The sequence below is a fragment of the Aulonocara sp. 'chitande type north' Nkhata Bay genome, linkage group LG22, assembly GCF_057382095.1.
Source record: "Aulonocara sp. 'chitande type north' Nkhata Bay isolate Kocher_YH1m ecotype deep benthic linkage group LG22, A_spYH_male_GT1.1, whole genome shotgun sequence".
Lineage (NCBI taxonomy): Eukaryota > Metazoa > Chordata > Actinopteri > Cichliformes > Cichlidae > Aulonocara > Aulonocara sp. 'chitande type north' Nkhata Bay.
In genome coordinates this window covers 10,943,269-10,963,430 of record NC_141364.1, presented here as the reverse complement: position 1 = coordinate 10,963,430, position 20,162 = coordinate 10,943,269, and the positions used below count along the sequence as shown (strand labels likewise).

At 40.1% G+C, this 20,162-nt stretch overlaps 2 protein-coding genes across 2 annotated transcripts; both read left to right on the top strand.

Annotated features, from left to right (window-relative positions):
- The first annotated feature begins 28 nt into the window (after positions 1-28).
- On the top strand, positions 29-3,502 carry LOC147303575 (uncharacterized). The gene is made up of 3 exons (XM_086280716.1): positions 29-463; positions 512-776; positions 1,113-3,502. Exons 1-3 carry the CDS (start codon positions 29-31, stop codon positions 3,500-3,502), a joined length of 3,090 nt encoding a protein of 1,029 aa, XP_086136842.1.
- A 3,195-nt stretch (positions 3,503-6,697) lies between these two features.
- zc3h12ab (zinc finger CCCH-type containing 12Ab) lies at positions 6,698-18,763 on the top strand. Its single transcript, XM_086280830.1, has 6 exons — positions 6,698-6,895; positions 7,659-8,205; positions 13,685-13,824; positions 15,622-15,856; positions 15,950-16,050; positions 16,517-18,763. The coding sequence occupies exons 2-6, from the start codon at positions 7,694-7,696 to the stop codon at positions 17,461-17,463; spliced, it is 1,935 nt and encodes a 644-aa protein (XP_086136956.1). The 5' UTR covers positions 6,698-6,895; positions 7,659-7,693; the 3' UTR covers positions 17,464-18,763.
- The last annotated feature ends 1,399 nt before the right edge of the window (positions 18,764-20,162 follow it).

The following is a 20,162-nucleotide window of genomic DNA, read 5'->3' as shown; positions in this document are numbered from 1 at the left end:
CACTGAACCATCCACTCCATCTGAATCAATGGTTACTTCTGTACCAGTCACTGAACCCTCAACTCCATCTGAATCAGTGGTTACTTCTGAAGCTGTCACTGAACCATCCACTCCACCTGAATCAATGGTTACTTCAGAACCAGGCACTGAACCATCCACTCCATCTGAATCAATTGTTACTTCAGAACCAGTCACTGAACCACCAACTCCATCTGAATCAGTGATTACTTCAGAACCAATCACTGAACCATCCACTCCATCTGAATCAGTGGTTACTTCAGAACCAGTCATTGAACCATTTACTCCACCTGAATCAGTGGTTACTTCTGAAGTTGTCACTCAACCATCCACTCCACCTGAATCAATTGTTACTTCTTTACCAGTCAGTGAACCAACAATCGCATCTGAAACACCAGTTGATACTGAACCAGTAACTGAGCCCTCCACTCCATCTGAATTAGTGGTTACTTCTAAATCAGTCACTCAACCATCCACTCCATCTGAATCAGAGTTTACTTCTGAACCAGTGACTGAACCATCCACTCCATCTGAATCAATGGTTACTTCAGAACCATTCACTGAACCACCCACTCCATCTGAATCAATGGTTACTTCTGTACCAGTCACTCAACCATCCACTCCACCTGAATCAGTGGTTACTTCTGAAGCTGTCACTGAATCATCCACTCCATCTGAATCAATGGTTACTTCTGAAGCAGTCACTGAACCAACCACTCCATCTGAATCAATGGTTACTTCTGAAGCAGTCACTGAACCAACCACTCTATCTGAATCAATTGTTACTTCTTTACCAGTCAGTGAACCAACAATCGCATCTGAAACACCAGTTGATACTGAACCAGTAACTGAGCCCTCCACTCCATCTGAATTAGTGGTTACTTCTAAATCAGTCACTCAACCATCCACTCCATCTGAATCAGAGTTTACTTCTGAACCAGTGACTGAACCATCCACTCCATCTGAATCAATGGTTACTTCAGAACCATTCACTGAACCACCCACTCCATCTGAATCAATGGTTACTTCTGTACCAGTCACTCAACCATCCACTCCACCTGAATCAGTGGTTACTTCTGAAGCTGTCACTGAATCATCCACTCCATCTGAATCAGTGGTTACTTCTGAAGCTGTCACTGAACCATCCACTCCATCTGAATCAATTGTTACTTCTTTACCAGTCAGTGAACCAACAATCGCATCTGAAACACCGGTTGATACTGAACCAGTAACTGAGCCCTCCACTCCATCTGAATCAGAGTTTACTTCTGAACCCGTGACTGAACCATCCACTCCATCAGAATCAATGGTTATTTCAGAACCATTCACTGAACCACCCACTCCATCTGAATTAATGGTTACTTCTGAAGCTGTCGCTCAACCATCCACTCCATCTGAATCAGTGGTTACTTCTGAAGCAGTCACTGAACCATCCACTCCACCTGAATCAATGGTTACTTCTGTACCAGTCAGTGAACCAACAACCACATCTGAAACACCGGTTGAAACTGAACCAGTTACTGAGCAAACCAGTCCATCTGAATCAATGGTTACTTCAGAACCAGTCATTGAACCATCCACTCCACCTGAATCAGTTTTTACTTCTGAAGCTGTCACTGAACCATCCACTCCATCTGAATCAATTGTTACTTCTGAAGCTGTCACTGAACCATCCACTCCACCTGAATCAATGGTTACTTCAGAACCAGGCACTCAACCATCAACTCCATCTGAATCAATGATTACTTCAGAACCAATCACTGAACCATCCACTCCACCTGAATCAATGGTTACTTCTGTACCAGTCAGTGAACCAACAATCGCATCTGAAACACCAGTTGATACTGAACCAGTAAATGAGCCATCCACTCCATCTGAATCAGTGGTTACTTCTAAATCAGTCACCGAGCCATCCAGTCCATTCGAATCAGAGTTTACTTCTGAACCAGTTACTGAGCAAACCAGTCCATCTGAATCAATGGTTACTTCTGAATTTGTCACTGAACCACCCACTCCATCTGAATCAATGGTTACTTCTGAAGCTGTCACTGAACCACCCACTCCATCTGAATCAATGGTTACTTCAGAACCAATCACTGAACCATCCACTCCACCTGAATCAATGGTTACTTCTGTACCAGTCAGTGAACCAACAACCACATCTGAAACACCGGTTGAAACTGAACCAGTTACTGAGCAAACCAGTCCATCTGAATCAATGGTTACTTCAGAACCAGTCATTGAACCATCCACTCCACCTGAATCAGTTTTTACTTCTGAAACTCTCACTGAACCATCCACTCCATCTGAATCAATGGTTACTTCTCTACCAGTCAGTGAACCATCCACTCCATCTGAATCAATGGTTACTTCTGAACCAGGCACTGAACCATCCACTCCACCTGAATCAATGGTTACTTCAGAACCAGGCACTGAACCATCCACTCCATCTGAATCAATGGTTACTTCTGAAGCTGTCACTGAACCACCCACTCCATCTGAATCAATGGTTACTTCTGAAGCTGTCACTGAACCATCCACTCCACCTGAATCAATCGTTACTTCAGAACCAGGCACTCAACCACCAACTCCATCTGAATCAATGATTACTTCAGAACCAATCACTGAACCATCCACTCCACCTGAATCAATGGTTACTTCTGTACCAGTCAGTGAACCAACAACCACATCTGAAACACCGGTTGAAACTGAACCAGTTACTGAGCAAACCACTCCATCTGAATCAATGGTTACTTCAGAACCAGTCATTGAACCATCCACTCCACCTGAATCAGTTTTTACTTCTGAAACTGTCACTGAACCATCCACTACATCTGAATCAATGGTTACTTCTGTACCAGTCACTGAACCATCCACTCCATCTGAATCAATGGTTACTTCTGTACCAGTCACTGAACCTTCCACTCCATCTGAATCAGTGGTTACTTCTGAAGCAGGCACTGAACCATCCAGTCCATCTGAATCAATTGTTACTTCTGTACCAGTCAGTGAAACAACAACCACATCTGAAACACCAGTTGAAACTGAACCAGTTACTGAGCAAACCAGTCCATCTGAATCAATGGTTACTTCAGAACAAGTCATTGAACCATCCACTCCACCTGAATCAATGGTTTTTCCTGAACCAGTCACTGAACCATCCACTCCATCTTTATCAGTACTTCCACCGAAATTACCAAAGTCTGGGGAGCCTACATCTAAATTGCCACCTCTTGCGATACTAACAGCGGAACCCACAACTGTACCTAAGTCACCAACATCTATAACAGATTTCCTACACCCCTATGAAATAGGACCAGGAAATAAGTCCCCAACACAGTATTCTGTTCTTCCTCAACCTGATCATGATGTTCCACCTGGACCAGTACTTGAGATACATCCTGCTAGTTTCCCTAACATGCTGCCCAAAAAAGGGCACAAGCTACATAGACCATGGGTAAGGCGCAAGTGTTACAGAGGTTAAATGATGGTGATGATAATGAATATGATCAAGTAAATCAATCACCCTCCAAAATCCTAGAAAGCAAAAATGTCTGATTGTGTTGTGTTATAAAAAATAAATTACAATTTACAATAAAATTGTTTTGTTATCCAATGTAATCGCTTTATCTAACAAAAGTTTTGGAAATGTGAAAGTATAATTCAAAAACACATAACAAACCTTTTTTCCTCTTTCTTTTATTTAAATGTAATTAAATATGGACAAATGGTAGACTACTTAAAATAAAGTATTATCCATATTATTTCAACTCTTTTATAAGTTTTGCTGCTCTGGTTGCTTGATTGAATGATTATTCTTTTAGGGATTATACAACAATTCCTTAACTGACCTATAAAAGGGTCATTATTAGAGTTATTATTGTTTCAGTATTGAAATATCATCAGTCTCTTAATTACTGTATAGGCAACTTATCAAAAATACAAATAATTGAATTAATTATGAGGTTTAAAAATTATTTTTTATACTAATTATTTGGTCAGTATGCAGTCTGCATGGTCAGTGTTTATGGTCAATATTTATCAGCCTTTAGCGTGTCAGTGTGGTGTCACCCATTATGACCCTATGCAAAGAATCTGCATATGGCAAAAAATAAATAAATACAAAACTTATATGTATTAACAATTGTATGTGAAAAAAGATGATCAAATGATAACCGTTAAAACGTCTTAATGCATTCTTAATCATCCAGGAAAGTAAATCTCCAAAAGTTGATTCTGTTCATCTGGACGTAGCGTTTTGTGGGAGAAACGTTTCGTCACTCATCCAAGTGACTTCTTCAGTCTCAGCTGACTGCAGGTTTCCCCAATCTTATAAACAGTACATTTGCATAATGACTGAAACCAGCCCACTGAGGAACAATTCACGGATCACATTGACTCGGTGGACGGACACATCAAATTCACCAGGGAGGATATGAAAAGTGGCAGGTTAGCCTTCTTAGACTGTGAGATTTCCATCAGTAATGGGGGACATCTAAAAGCTGACATGTACCCTAAACCTACGCATACGGATCAGTATCTAAGGTTTGACTATCATCATCCACTGGAGCACAAACTGGGTGTTATTAGGACGCTACAACACAGAGCGAACACCATCCCCACTGACACAGCGGCCAGGGAGGCAGAAGAACAGCACATCAAGAAGGCCCTGAGTAAATGTGGTTATCCCAACTGGACTTTTGTCAAAGCTGGGAAGGCACCTAAAGAAAGATCCAGCCGATCCAGGAGAGAAGAACAACCAAATTTTTTCTAAACACCGGGTCTCTGTGGCTTTTAAACCCCAAAACATGCTGCGCCAAAAATTGGTCCACCCCAAGGATCGGGTCCCCCGATACAAACAGAGTAACATAGTGTACGCTGTTAAGTGCCAGGAGGATTGCCAGGATTTATACATCGGGGAAAACAAACAACCTCTGGCGAAGCGGATGACACAACACAGAAGAGCTACCTCGTCAGGCCAGGACTCTGCAGTCTATTTACACCTACAGGCCAGTGGACACTCTTTCAATGATGAGGATGTGCACATCCTGGACAGGGAGGAACGCTGGAGTCAAGGAGGCCATTTACGTGAAAAGGGAAAGACCATCTCTGAATAGAGGAGAGGGCCTAAGGGCACATCTTTCGCCATCTTACGATGCTGTGATTGCAGCCATTCCCCAACTCTCTGTGAATGGTACGCATGGCCATTGATCAGTGGTCTTTGATCAGTGGGTTTTGGTCAGTGGTTGTTGATCAATGGTCATGAGAATTTGCATAATTAAGATTAAGGAACTGACCTCCCAGCCCATTGTTCCTTCAGTGGGCTGGTTTCAGTCATTATGCAAATGTACTGTTTATAAGATTTGGGGAAACCTGCAGTCAGCTGAGACTGAAGAAGTCACTTGGATGAGTGACGAAACGTTTCTCCCACAAATCGCTACGTCCAGATGAACAGAATCAACTTTTGGAGATAACCATTAACAACATATAATCACTGGCCACTTTTGAGGTCAAACTGTTTTGCTAACATAACTAAGTATTGAGTCATATTCAGACATGCAGACAATAATGGGGACAAAATGTGATTTAAGTGACTTTGAACATTGGTGCGTTACAGGCTGGTCTGAGTAATTCTGAATCTGCTGATCTGCTGGGATTTTCCCACTCAGCCATCACTCATGGGTTTAAAGAGAATGGTGTGAGAAAGGTAAAATATCCATGACGTTGCAATTTGCATGGGCTTACCAAAATTGGACAATAGAAGACTGGAAAAACATTGCCTGTTCTAATGAGTCTCAATTTCTGTTGTGATGTTGTGTCCTTGTCTTCGCGTTACAGCCTACCTAAGGTTGTCACCCATTTCTATCACTTTATGACCACAGCAGACACATATTCTGATGGATAACACCCCATTTCACAATCATCTCAAAGTGGTGTCTTTAATATAACAACTGTACTCAAAATAAATAAATAAATGAATATATGAATACATAAAAATAAATAAATAAAACACAGTCCCCAATTTAATACAGCACCTTTGGACCTTTGGAGGTCGCAGTGGTTGTGGATGGGGGCTTCACATGTGCAGCTGACAAATCTGTAGCAACTGTGTCACACTATTATGTCAATATGGACCAAAATCTCTGACGAATATTTCCAGCACCTTGTTGAATCTATATGAATTAAGGCAATTCTGAAGGTGAAAGGGTCTCCAACCTGGTATTAGCCAGTACCTAATAAAGTGGATAGTGAGTGTATACAGTATGTTCACAAAAAGCCCTGTTAGGTTTTCATATGGGATACTTATTAATCTACAATTAAATCGACAAATATGCCCACAAACTTATTTTTGTCACATGGCGACTGGCACACAGGTGTGTCCCTGAGGCCCTCTAGTGGATCTTTTGGGAACTGCCTAAGCACAAATAAACGGGGGCTACATGTAATATAGCCTATTAGGAAAACTCAGCGTATTGTATTATAACTATTTATTGACTTACCTACTACGTAACGACTAATATCCGAGTGGGTAATATGTTTTAATACTATATTTCTTGCACACTGGCCTGGCAGGTTAGTGTGCTTATTACCTGTATTTCCTGGTTTGCTCTTGCTTAATTAATCAGACGAACACGGATGGAGTCACATTTCGTCAGGTTGTAACTTGCTGGATTCCCAGCATGTGACTCCGGCACGCTGGTCGTCTGCTGGCTGTTTGCTGTGTCAAGAAAAGAAAAACCCGAACTTCCTTGTATCGACTCACTACTCAAACAGAGAAAGCTTCGCATCAGCCGCGACAGCTGCCGACAACCCTGTTGTGTCTTCACGGCAAACCCGAGAGGGATAAAAGACGCATTTGGCACATTTTAATACACCGGTAAGTTTCTTTCTGTGAACTTGTGAAAAAGTGAAAACGGAAAACTAAACTAAACCTCTGTGTTCTCATCTTTTCCGCACCGGCAGATATACATTTCCAACAGGAATGCCAAACGTGTGGTAGAAGTGCTGCTTTTCTTTGTTTTACCTCAAATTGTAAAGTAACTTTTTTTTGAGATTCACCCAGCTGTAAATTTAGTGTCATAATATGACGAAGTCATTCAAAAACAACAGTAACAAAACACAGGATTAGTGTAAGAACATCTTTAATAAGAACACAAAAAGTAGTTCGAATACAAATAAAGTCAGTCTGAGATAAAGGGAAATGTAAGGTTAAAGTGTTAATAGTTTAAAAAACGATCACAACCGAAATTCACCTCATTAGCACAAAATATTTACAGGAATAAGAGAAGAAGCTAAACAGTTTGTTAACTGTTAATTGCCTACAATAAAGGAAATGTTTACTGTTGTTTAAATCATTATATTATATGATATTATGTTATAATATATTATGCTTTTAATCCATAACTGTAGTAAATAGTTACACATTAAATTTAGCTATACTGAACTTTCTTACAGCAACTTCTAAGCTCTGCTTTCATCGATACTCAGTTATGACACTGATATTGTAGTGAATTTATTACTGATGCCCAAATAATAATAATGCTAATGTTTAACTGGTTCACACATTTTGCTGATTGTGTGTATTTACAGGGCTCCGGTTTCTGTTGATCAATGAGCTGACTAATCTGTTTTCCAAATAGGTGTGACATGAGTGGGCTTCACCCACTGAGAAGAGATGAATACTGATGTTTTACTCTGCCCAGCTGTGCAGACGTGGAGTAAAACCCTCATTTCAGAGCCACACCGCCACACACACTGCCACACATCTGCATGGGTCTCTCCTTCACTGCTCCCACTTCACGACTCTTGCCGTCCTTTCTGTGAGACCATGTACCCAGGTGAACTTGACCCGAACACGGACCCGCAGCTCTTGGAGTCCAAGTTGGACTTCTTCCACAAGCTGGGCTACTCCACGGCTCAGGTACAGGCTGTTCAGCAGAAGTTCGGCCCCAACATGGACACGGATAAAGTGCTGGGGGAGCTGGTTCGGATCGGGCCTGTTCAGGAGGCCAATCAGGGGCCGGTGACCACAATGTCGGTGCTGGTGTCCAGAGGAGAAACCCAGCCATCGGGCCCTACACTGCTGCTGCCTGTAGCTGGTACTTCTCCTCAGAGCAAAGAGGAGACTGGCGAGGAAGGAAAGACTTTGAGACCCGTCGTTATAGACGGCAGCAATGTGGCCATGAGGTGAGCAAACTAATCAGTAGCTAGACTGATACTGAGTGATTGATTATGATATCGGTTAAAGCTCATGAATATGCCACCCAAGTCCATTTTCTAACAGAAATCTCCCAAATCCACTGTTTAAAGCTCCTGCGTGCTCCACCGATCATCTGATTGATCCAAAATTGAAAACAGAATCATTATTGTGTCTCATGACTTGTAAATAATGTTTTTTATGCAGTATTGTCCAAAATTCACAGGTTAAATGTCAGAGAATTTCTATTTCTGCATTATGGAGTTTCTATCTATCAGAGCTGCAGTGATTATATGATAAGGCAATAATACTTTCAGTTGGTTTTCACTCAAAAAGCAGATGAATGAGCTGCTCTTGTCTGTTTTGAATAATGTAGAACCACAACGATTAATCAGTTAATCAAAGTTTAATATGCAAATAACTGTTTATGCTAAATGAGCTATTTCATCTTCATACTTGAGAATACTTAGTGCCTCTGTTTATGATCCTAAGCTGTATTTTGGGGGTTGAACTGAGGAAAATTAGATATAACAGGCATTTACTAAATTTTCTGTCATTTTACAGAGAAATCCGTTAATTATCTTAGAAAATAGTCTGTAGATTTATTTCTAATGAATATAATAATACATTTCTGCCCTAACAAAACCCTTTTTTCTGCTGTAAATAGGATAGATAACTTATGTTTTCAGTCAAAGAAAGTAGATTGGTTAATTTTTGGTTTTATCGTGATTCTCACAGCAGCTACACAAGCTATTTTCAATCTTAGTGCGGCTTTGAGGTTACCAGGCATAAAGTCCTTGACATTTAACTACACCACAACTCCCCCACTGATTTAATTCAGTTTTTTTAAGAGATCCAATTCCTTCTAATTGTATGACAATCAGCTAAAATCAGGTCATTGTGACAGTCAGCTTCCATCTGCAGTTTCATTCACAGTTTCAGTTAGGAGTAGGAGTTGACTGAGTGGGAGGTTGTCTGGTGACAGCCTGTGCGCAGGGGTCCAGCAGCGTTAGATGCTTCATTTACCTTTCAGCACATTTAAACCCAGAACAAAAGCAGCTTTTTAAACACAAATAGGTTAAATTATGCTCTTCAGGTGGTGTCATATCTCTTTATCTCTTTTTTTCTGGTTTGGTTTTTTAATCAAAATGTGGAAACAGCGTGGATTTTAGAGTAGAATAGAATAGAATAGAATAATAATTTAATTGTCCCACAAGGGGAAATTTGGTTGTAACAGCAGCAAGAAAAACACATATACAAACAAACTGTACACAGGACACAGAACATATTTACAAAGATTATTTATAAATGAATTGTTATTTACTCAACTGTAAGGGTAATAAATCATTGTTATAACTAGTAGGTCCTTCTATGAGGATGGCAAATAATTGAATAAATAATTAAAACCTGATACAAGATTATAAAGTCAAATGTTAACAAGCTGGTGTAAAAAGCATTTGTTAACATGGCTGTTAAACTCATTTTACATTGTGGGCCAAATACAGCCCACTTTAATCTTAAGTGCGTCAGACCAGTGAATGATGAATATTTTTTTCTTTTTTGTTTTGTTTTGATGTTTTTGCTGTGAACCCACCGTAAATTTTTTTAATTTTTTTTTATTTTTTATTTTACAGTAGATAGTGAAAAAACAAGATCTATGTGGTGGGTCTTTATCAGTGGGGAAAATGAAATATGTGAAACGTACATAATACGAAAATGCAATTGTAAAAAGTGTAAAATTTATGTCCTCTTTCACATTTTCTGAAAGTTGTGCAGTGATTGGAGTCTTTGGAAAATGTAAAAAGTTTTGTGAAATTCTGGCCCCAGGGCCTTAATTTGACACCCCTGATTTAGAGCAATGCTCGAATCTCTCTCTTTTTTTTATTACGAGCCAAGCTTTCCTTTCTCGTGTCACGTTTCTGTGACTGATTAGTCAGTTCTTGGGACTGCAGTAGCCCGAGTAACAAAATTTTTTGCAGATTTTCCAAGTTGTTTTCCAACTTGGTGGACACTGGCAGAGGGATTTGTCAGTTTTCCCTGCCAGGAACAAACCCAACATTCCAACATGTTCTCAGAAATATCTACAAAAACTGGTTTCTACCAATACCACAAAATTTCTGATTAGCAAATATGTGAGTTCCAATTTGAACTAAATGCTGACATTAGCATGCTAATATGCTAATGGTTTTATGAACTGTGTGCTGCATTTTATTAGATTTAAAACGAGCTGTTAAGCCCATGAGGTCAACAGTTTCACTGAAGTCATAGAGTGAGTGAGTTGTACGTTATTTTTCTCACAGACTTTTCTCATAGCGTTCTTTGTAAATAATGATAATACTGCCCCATAGTGTTTACTGTGTCAACATTAGCACCAAATCCAGCATACAGGGAAACTGTAATACTGTTAGACATTTGATTCAAAACCAATATTCTTCGTCGTTTCGTATCGTTAAAAGTCTTGAACTTTATCAGATACATTTCTAAAATTATTTCATTTTATTTCAACTATTCCAACAGTCATTCCAATATAAGTTGCTAATCATAATATTAAATATTTTATATCATAAATTATGTATATACTATTTTAGGTTGAAGATTTAAATACAATTTCAGTGATTAGGCCCATCAGAGATTATACTACACACTCACTGTGTGTTTTGTACTTGCGTTGTACATCAACTGAGGAATTTTTTTTTTCTTTTTACTCAGAACACAATAAACCAGTTCTGTAAACTGCAGCTTCCAAGACTGCTGCCTTTTCCCAAGTAAATTACCTAAAAGCATGCAGGTACTGATCTCTAATTACTGACTGTGATTTGGGAAGTTTAGTTGTGCTAAGCATTTTTTTTATTATACACCGAAGCATCAGAAAGGGTGAGAGAATTAGGGTATAAATCTGTTTTAGCACAGTATACACCCCATCTGTCATTTGCCTTTCCCAGCCTGTCATACAGGTTCAGGCATGCAGCTTCTTGAGTATGCAAATCAGATCGTACTTATAATAACGCTCTCTTTTTTAAGACGAATGTCTCTGGAGCAGGTCCAACAGCATTTCTTCAATGTCATTCAGAAATTCCCCAAGGACTTAAATCACTTACATCGTCACAGTCTATGTGACGATGTAAGTGTCACATAGACTGTGACACTTAGACTGTGTCACATAGACTATGACACCTTTTGTTTAGAAACAGCTATTCTGGCAAGTTGATGATAGAAGTGTTGCGAAGCAAAACAACCAACTTTGTTTAAGCCACACGATTGCCAGATGTTTTTTTTTTAATAGCTGTGAACATCCATCAAGCCACTAAAAACCTGTCTTGGGTTAGGGCGGGGTTGTGTTTTTTTAAAAGGCAAATTTTTACCTTTCAAATAAGGTCTCGCTTTTAGCTTTACAGTTTTTTAAGCTTTTCTTTGAGTATTGTAAATATTTAAATAAGTGAAAATTTTATAAAACTGCTGGATAACAACTTACCTTTAACCTTAGATAATGAGAAAGTGGACGATAAGAGCCAGCTAGAAACAAACTAAGTCAAAAGAAAAAGTTTTTCATATGACTCTGTGCCGTCCTGTGAAAAACTGAGTACACCCTTACTACAGATCACCTCTATAAAAGTTTTTGCAGTTTGCTTGCCTGAAACATTCAGTTGTGTCAACACAATACCACAATCTACCCAAGAGTGGACGTCCCCAAAAATTCACCTGATAGAAACTGCTACTTTCTACAGGCATCAATTAGCATGGTAATTGTAAATGGTGCCACATTAACGAATGTCTTGTACAGGCATCGGTAACTGTCATGTAACTGTCATGTAACTGTCATGTAACTGTCATGTAACTGTCATGAAACTGTCATTACGTTCATCACAGTACAATTAGAAGAAGGGTTGCCAAAGCAAAGACTATTCCTTCTCTAAAAAAACAAGCAAATAAAAATCAAACTTGGCCAAAACAAGACATTGCCTATCAACACTTTGTGCTGATAGGCACAGGAGGGGTGATGATTTGGGCTTCTTTGCAGAGTTTTCTAGAGACAAATGTGAGGCAATCTGTCCAACAGCTGAAGCAGTACTCAGTGGTTAGTACAGTTTCTTCACAGCAGTCTTAGAAGTCATAGTCAAGTAGGGCAAGTCATAACAGATACAAATCATTCTCGGGGAAATCCCTCGCATAAACACTAACACTAGTAATTCAGTCGTTTACCTCGTTACCGCCAACTCGGTGCCAATGCTGGCACGGAGCCAATTCTGCCTCATGCTTTTTCCAAGCCAGTTCACATTTCTGCAGAATAGAGGAAAAATAATTGTGATATAACAGATGATGGGGTAGTTTTGAAGGAAAATCATAGTGGGCAGAATCAATCCGTCTATCATTCGTGAATTTCTTAAGGTAGTTCTTTCCATGGTCATTGTTTCCTTTATTGGTACTACCACAAATCAAATAAAGTGGAACCACATCTAGATTATGAAAGGGATATATAAGCATCGATTTTTCTTTCATGGTACTGTTCCAGTGACAGCTTTTTTTGCACTGTGGAACTAGTTATGGATCAGATGTCAGTGTGTCACTGACCACTTTTTTTAAGCAAACCTTTTGGGTCGTATTGACATGATAGCATCACATTGTTACTGCACATCCATGACGTCCATCTCCTGTTCCACCACATCCCAAAGGTGCTCGACTGGATTGAGTTTTAAATGATTTGAGGTTTGTGACATGGAGTGTTTTCAAAAGATGGGAACATCGTGTTCACAAAGAGATGAACGTGCTTAAATGATGCTAAATTGGTACTAAGCGGAAATATTCCCCACATCATTACACCACCATCACCAGCCTCAACTGTCGATTAATGGAAGGACAATTCTATGCTTTCATGCTGTTCATGTCAAATTCTGACACTGAGACTCATCAAATCAGGCTTTGTGTTTCTAGTCTTTTATTGACCGATTTTGGTGAGTCCAAGTGAGGAGGGCGGCTACTTTCTGGATAGTTTCTCTTTTTGGACCGTTCTCTGTAAACTCTAGAGATGATTGGTTTCAGTAGATCAACAGCTGATACTGAAACGTGGCCAACCAGGTCACTTAAACCACCTTCTTCATTTTAAAGACTTATTTTTAACTATAGCAAGTCATCTTGATCATGTGCATGTGCTTAAAAGTATTGAGTTACTTCCATTCATTAGATATTTGCGTTAGGGAGCAGTTGTAAAGTGGCTAGTAAGAATAGTCCACGCACTTGTGCCTAAATTATGGTCAACCTGTTGGAGACAAAGAGCTTTGTTCTATTGTAATCTTTAACATCAATGTAAATAAGGTGCACTGATAAGAGCTATGATGCCGAGTGAACATCAAAGAGTGCCATTATAAACACCATAACTCTTGTTCTAAAGTGGGTCAGGAACGTTTCCCTCCAGCTGTTAGTGTGTGGGCATGTGTTCTGGTTTCTTATTCATTTTTCCTGGTTTTCATTTAGCCATGGCAACAAGGAAGTTTTCTCTTGTCTGGGAATCCAGTTGGCTGTGAACTTCTTCCTGGACAGAGGCCACACTGAAATCACTGTGTTTGTTCCCTCATGGAGGAAGGAGCAGCCCAGGCCGGATGTTCCCATCACAGGTACAACACTGGGAATTCACGTGCTTTGTTTTGTTTCTCTACTTCCTTCTTTGCCCGACTGTGAAACCTGCACAGAAACCTGAAAGTTGTGGTACAATTTCCATGACAGAACTAGTGAAAATATATATTAAGCTGAGAGAAAGTTGACGCCTTTGATGTTTTTTAAGCAAAAATTTCCCAGAATGTCCCAGCACGTGTTTTAAGCTTTTGATGGGGATTTTAAAAAGACATTTACATTTTTTTTCCCGAATTGCCTGCTATGAAGCTTTTAATGGCAGTTAAAGCAAGAACTCTCAATGTAATCGAGTAGATTACTAGTAGATTTGAAACTAAATGGTAATATAAAAAAGCAGAACAATAAATAATTTGAGAAATTATTTGTAAGTAGTGAACTTAAAACCCAGGCATGTAACTGGCAGGACATTGTTTGACAGAATCAGCTGCTGATTCTCAGTTTACTGTAAAACTCAAAAGGGGAAACTCCACAGACAGTTTTTCCCCCATGCATAAAGCTTATCTGCAGCATGTGCTGCAAAAAAAAATTTTTTCTAATTTTTTTTGTCTTGCTTTTGTGATACCAAATGATAATCATCATTTCAGTTAGCCTGTGGTGACCTATATTTGGAAGTGACTGCTGATAATGTAGTTAAATAGATAGCTCATGCAGATAAACGGTTTTGTGTTAGGGTGTAATTTCAAGTCTGCAGTTATTATTCAAGATGTTTAAACCTGCCTCCTGGGAAAAAACACAAACTAATATGCAGTCGGGACTTGCTTTATTATAGCTGAATGAGTTAAATAAAGATCTGAATGGGCATTTAGTGATGACCCTGAGCTTAATTTGCGGCTCCTCTCGGCTCCACAAAGATTAAGCTCTTTGTTTTGTTCCTCTAGCCACTCCTTTAGGGTTAAACTGTGCTCCTTCTGCAATTTTTCTAATTATGGAGTTCCACAGGGCTCTGTCCTGGGATGAATTCTATTCACATTATACATGCTTCCCTTGGAAGGCAAGGCATAGCATACAGTGTCATCACTATGCAGATGATACCCAGCTTAATCTATCCATGAAGCCAAATGACACACAGCAGTTAGCTGAACTATAGGAATGTCTTATAGACATAAAGCTGGATGACTTTTAATTTCCTGATTCTAAAACTGAGTTATTGTACTCGGCCCTGAAGATTTTAGAAAAATAGTGTCTAACCAGATATTTACTTTGATGGTCATTTTGACTATGTCCTTGTGAGCACATTAAAAATATGTATGATTGCTGTCTTGCACTTCTTTAACCTCCTAAGACCCAAACTCTTCCACGACATGCATTTTTAATTTCTCTTTGATATTTGGGCATATTGGGGCTCGATCAATGTAAAAACAAAGAATTACCAGGTTTTTTTTTTACCTTATAATGTCCTCGTAAGTGGCTATCAGGCCCATGTAGAGCAAAATTGAGTACCCAAAATGTGGTCCTAGGAGGTTAAGACAGGATGTTTGTAAAATTAGAAATATGCTGAAAACTAGTTTGTTCACTTATTCTAGGCTTGACTATTGTAAGTCATTATTATCAGGTTGTCCTCAAAGCTCCTTGGAAAGCCTTCAGTTGATTCAGCGAGTATACTGACAAGGACTGGGAAGTGAGATCATGTTTATCCCATATTGGCTTCCCTTCAATGGCTCCCTGTTAAATCCACAGAAAAAATTCAGAATCTTTCTCCTCATATTCAAAGTCTTGAATAATCAGTCACTGGCTTTATTGTAGTGGCTCATCATTTCTCTGACTTAATGTTTGGCATCCAGATCAGCAAATTCTGCGTGAGCTGGAGAGGAAAAGGATTCTGGTGTTCACACCATCGCGGCGCTATGCAGGCAAACGGGTGGTCTGTAATGACGACTGCTACATTGTCAAGCACGCCTTCGAGTCTGACGGCATCATCGTGTCCAACGACATGTACCGTGACCTTCAGGGAGAGAAGCCGGAGTGGAAGCGCTTCATCGAAGAGAGGCTGCTCATGTACTCCTTTGTTAATAACAAGTGAGTTTTGCGTTCCTGATACACAAGATCCCTACCAGCTAGTAACCTGAATTAACCAATGAGTGATGGTGTTTGCATTTCACCCCGATGCAGGTTTATGCCCCCCGATGATCCCCTCGGTCGACATGGACCAACCCTGGAGAACTTCCTGCGGAGGGTTCCAAAGACTCAGAAAAAACAGCCGTGTCCTTATGGTGAGAGAGCTTTTTTAAGACATGTAGCGCCATCAGGGGTCACAGTACAGCAAACATGGATCCAAAATACACAGTCAGGGTTAAAAAGAGAGATCTTGATGGTTTCAGCCCTCACAGATTTCAGATTTCAGAATCCAGTATTAAGGAGGCGACACTAAGACAAGTTAAACTTCACAGTGCTTGAGACAACCTACCTGCCAAGTATAGTGGTGCAGTTTTAATTTCAAAGAATGCCCAATGTTGATCAGATTTAGTGTATTTTGTTGCACTTTGTGTAAAATTGATAAAGAAAAAACTATTTTAAGCAGTATTTTAGAAAAATTCCTTACTTTAACAAGATTATGTGCAGACTACTATACATATAGGGCTGTTATTCGACTGTTGCCTAGCCGAGACATTTCTCTGCATGAAAAAAGAAATACTGCTTTGGTGGAGTTATAAAGCCTGCTGTTTATTCATTTTCCAGGGAAGAAATGTACTTATGGAATCAAATGTAAATTCCACCATCCCGAGCGAGCCAAACAGTCCAATCGTGCTCTTGCAGACGAGCTTCGAGAGAGTGCTAAGCAGCCTACTCCTTCTCAGAAACAATCTTCAGCTTGCTCCAGTCCTGTGCCTGGACTCAGCCTCCTGTTGGTGGAGGATATGGCGAAGAAACTGACTCTGGGAAACGAGAGCAGCTCCTTAAAAAAAGCTCATAAAAATGAAAAGGTAGCTCAGGTGAAGGCAAGTCACTGCTCCAGCAAGAAGGCCTCATCAAAGAAGGAGAAGTCCAGCAAACACGCGTCGTCTGATCACAACTCGGTGCAGCACAGCCGCTCTCAGGAGCAGCTGGACTCTGGTTTAGGCTCCATAGACAGCCAGCCGGTGGAAGCTCCTCGGAGTCTGAGTGATCACCAGTTTGGGCTACCGTACAGCAGCAGCCAGCAGTACTGCCCTCCAAAAAGTTCCCCGTGCAGCTGCTGCTCACATGGCACTGCCTCTTGTGGGAGTGCGCCGGCTTTCCCAACTCACAACATCGGGCCAGTGAGCAGCCACAGCGCTGATATGATGCCCTACAGTCTGCCCCACTATCCGAACTATTGCGCTTACCCACTTAGCATGAATCCATACAGCCAACTGACAAATTTCCAGCGCAGCCAAACCCACAGCTTCCAGAGGCCACAGTGGTCCGATCCATTCTGCGGTCAACCGGCGGTGGTCCGCAGCCTCCCGGGAGATCCCTCACACTGGGAGCCTCCTCCAATGAAGCAACCAGGTCCCAGCAGGGAGGAGAGAGAGGTTATACGGAAAAAGCTCCTCGCTATCTTCAGCGCCCAGCTGGTGGATACAGCCATGGACATGTTCCCTCAGATGATGGATCCACAGATGCTCGTGGTCGAAATCCTCAAGTTGCAGAGTCAGCTGAGATGAGACGAATCCAGTCCGAGAACTCGTCTTTCAGTGGAAAGACTGAAGGTTAACATGAGTTTGTGTGTTTTGTATTGTGGTATCCACCTTGATTAAAAACTATTTGAATTCTTTGGAGTTGCCTCGCTGCAGTCTCACGTTAGAGGCAGGATGCAGTTGATACAAATTGTATCTTTATTTAGAAATTTTAGCAAACATGTGGCTTTTAATGCTACTTAATTGGATTAACTGACACTCTTGAGGTCTACCTTTCATAGATACACTTATATAGTCAGATTCAGTCACCAGTGTGTTGTGTGGATGAGGAACACGTTCTCGATATTGATGTCTTTTTGGAAGAACCTGACGTCTGAGAATGACCAACAAGCTCGGAAATGACTGCGAAGGTCGCCTTGTGTGTGTCTCAACAGTATTTAAGAACCGGCTGTGCTGTGCTGAGCTGCGTACTGAAATACCTTTTTGTGTCATATTGGCACTATGCATCTATTGTTTCTAAGACATCACTGTGCAGTGTTGTCAATCAACGTGTCAGGATAAAATATTATGGCTGCATTCTCACATACACTCCCTGCAAATGGTAGTTGATCTCAATTGTCAGAGTTGTTTTTGACATGGTCTTTGAGCCAGAGTTTCTCTGTTTCTGGACTTAATAGTTTTTATTATGTGTGGAATATTGCATGTGATTCCTAGTTTCATAATTATATTTACATCATGTATAAAGTATGCATCGGTTAGCGTTCAGTTTTTAGTTATCCTAGAGTTTTTCTGCTCCAGGCTGTTAAGTCATCCTTGTTTTCAAGGTTCTTTATCTATTGTCCCAGTGTTTGTTGCCCCCCTTCTGTCTCCTTAGTTGGTCATGGTTTTTGTGGTTAGAGTTTTATTTTTTGTATTTCCTTTGAGCGTCCAAGTACGGGAATAAAGCTGCTTTATAGTTAATTCTGTCTGTCACCATGTGCTGCACCTGGGCCCTGCCTAACCTGCCATATAGCCGATTATGACAGTTTTATAGTCCCAGAAATTGGATTCTGTTTGCCTGGATGAAGCGTTTTCAGTGGAAGAAGCTGAGCTGCATCCAGATGAACTGATTCAAGTCTGTACTTGGATTGCTGCAAGTTTTATGATGGTTAATGTTCTCAGTTTAGATTATTTAATGTGTTTTTTGTGATATCAAGCTAACTGGAATTTAAAACACACCTCGAGTAAAACAGTAAAACGGTTATATTTATTCCACTTTATTTTACTACATATATTCTGTTCTTTTTATGCTGATACAATGAAAGTTGTTGAAATAAAAATAAACAATTAGCAGTCGAGCTGTTTACATTGTGCTTTATTTACATGCATTTTAAAGACTTGATATATATACACCACTCACTTACCCAATGTGTTTGTAATAATATGGTGAATAACTGTGATAAAGTGGCAAACTTCACAAATACAGTAGCTCTGCAGAAATTCCATTAATCCATTAAGTACTAACGTTTGGAGTCCAACCAGAACTACAAAGATCTAAAACATAAATTATTTCACCTCTAGCTGCTGCAAAACAGTAATTTACTTGCAAAATGACATGGGTACAATCAGATGACAATCAGCTGAGTTAGGTCCCTGAGTTGAACTGTAACTGTTGGGAGACAGGTTGGCTCCCACCAACCAACATGTGCAACTGCATTGCAATCGAAACTGGCTGTCCATTGAAGAAGTTGGCGCTTCTGAGTGAGCAGTTCGTTGGCGCTGCTACTTTTTACCAAATTGGGAAGAAAAACCAGGATAAAAATGCAGATTTTTCCTATTTTTACTCTCAAGTTGCCCATCAGAGGTATATATGTCTAAAAATCTGTGTTCATGATCATTTAGATAATGATAGTTCTTGCTTCTTTAAAGAAGTGGTTTAGTTCAGTTTGGTTTTAATTAGATGAGGTCACCAGGAGGTGAATGCAAGCCAATTTAAGGTTCTTAAAAGTGATGTAAATCAACTGCGTGTGAGAGGCTTGTCAGCACAGGTAAATACCCTTAAACACACCCTGTCGAGTTTTGGAACACCTTAAATTTTACAAGTAGAATCTCACTATAGAAACACAAACATCTAGAACCACAGTGCATTTAGAAAGTCTTTAGACCCCTTCACTGTTCCCATCATTGTACACTCTGTAACCTGTTATAAAGTGAAAAAAACATGCTTTTATATTCTTTGTGCAAATGTAGAGGAAATCATTTACTCTCATTTACAAAAGTTAGGCTCTTTCTTTCATCTCTCACACCCCTTGGCATCATTTATAGCTTTGAAAATTCTCCGGTAAGTTCCTCCAGGCTTTGAACACCTGGTTGTGGCCAATTTACTTCATTCATTTCATTCATTTGGGGATGATGCCTTCCTGTTCCAATATGTCCACCAGTGCACAAAGCAAGTCAAAAAAGATGTTTGAGGAGCTTGATGGAGTCCTGACCTCAACCTGATAAAACAACTTTGGGGTTAATTAGAGAGGAAACTGCGAGCCAGGTCTTCTCATCTAACTTCAGTGTCTCACCTCACAAATGCACCTCTGGAAGAACGGTCAAAAATTCCCATAAACACACTTCTGAACCTTGGAAAGACATCCCAGAAGAGTTTAAACATGTATAGCTGCAAATTGTGGACCAACATCATATTCAACCCTATGGATTAAGAATCGGATGGCACTCAAGTTCATATTCTGAGCTGT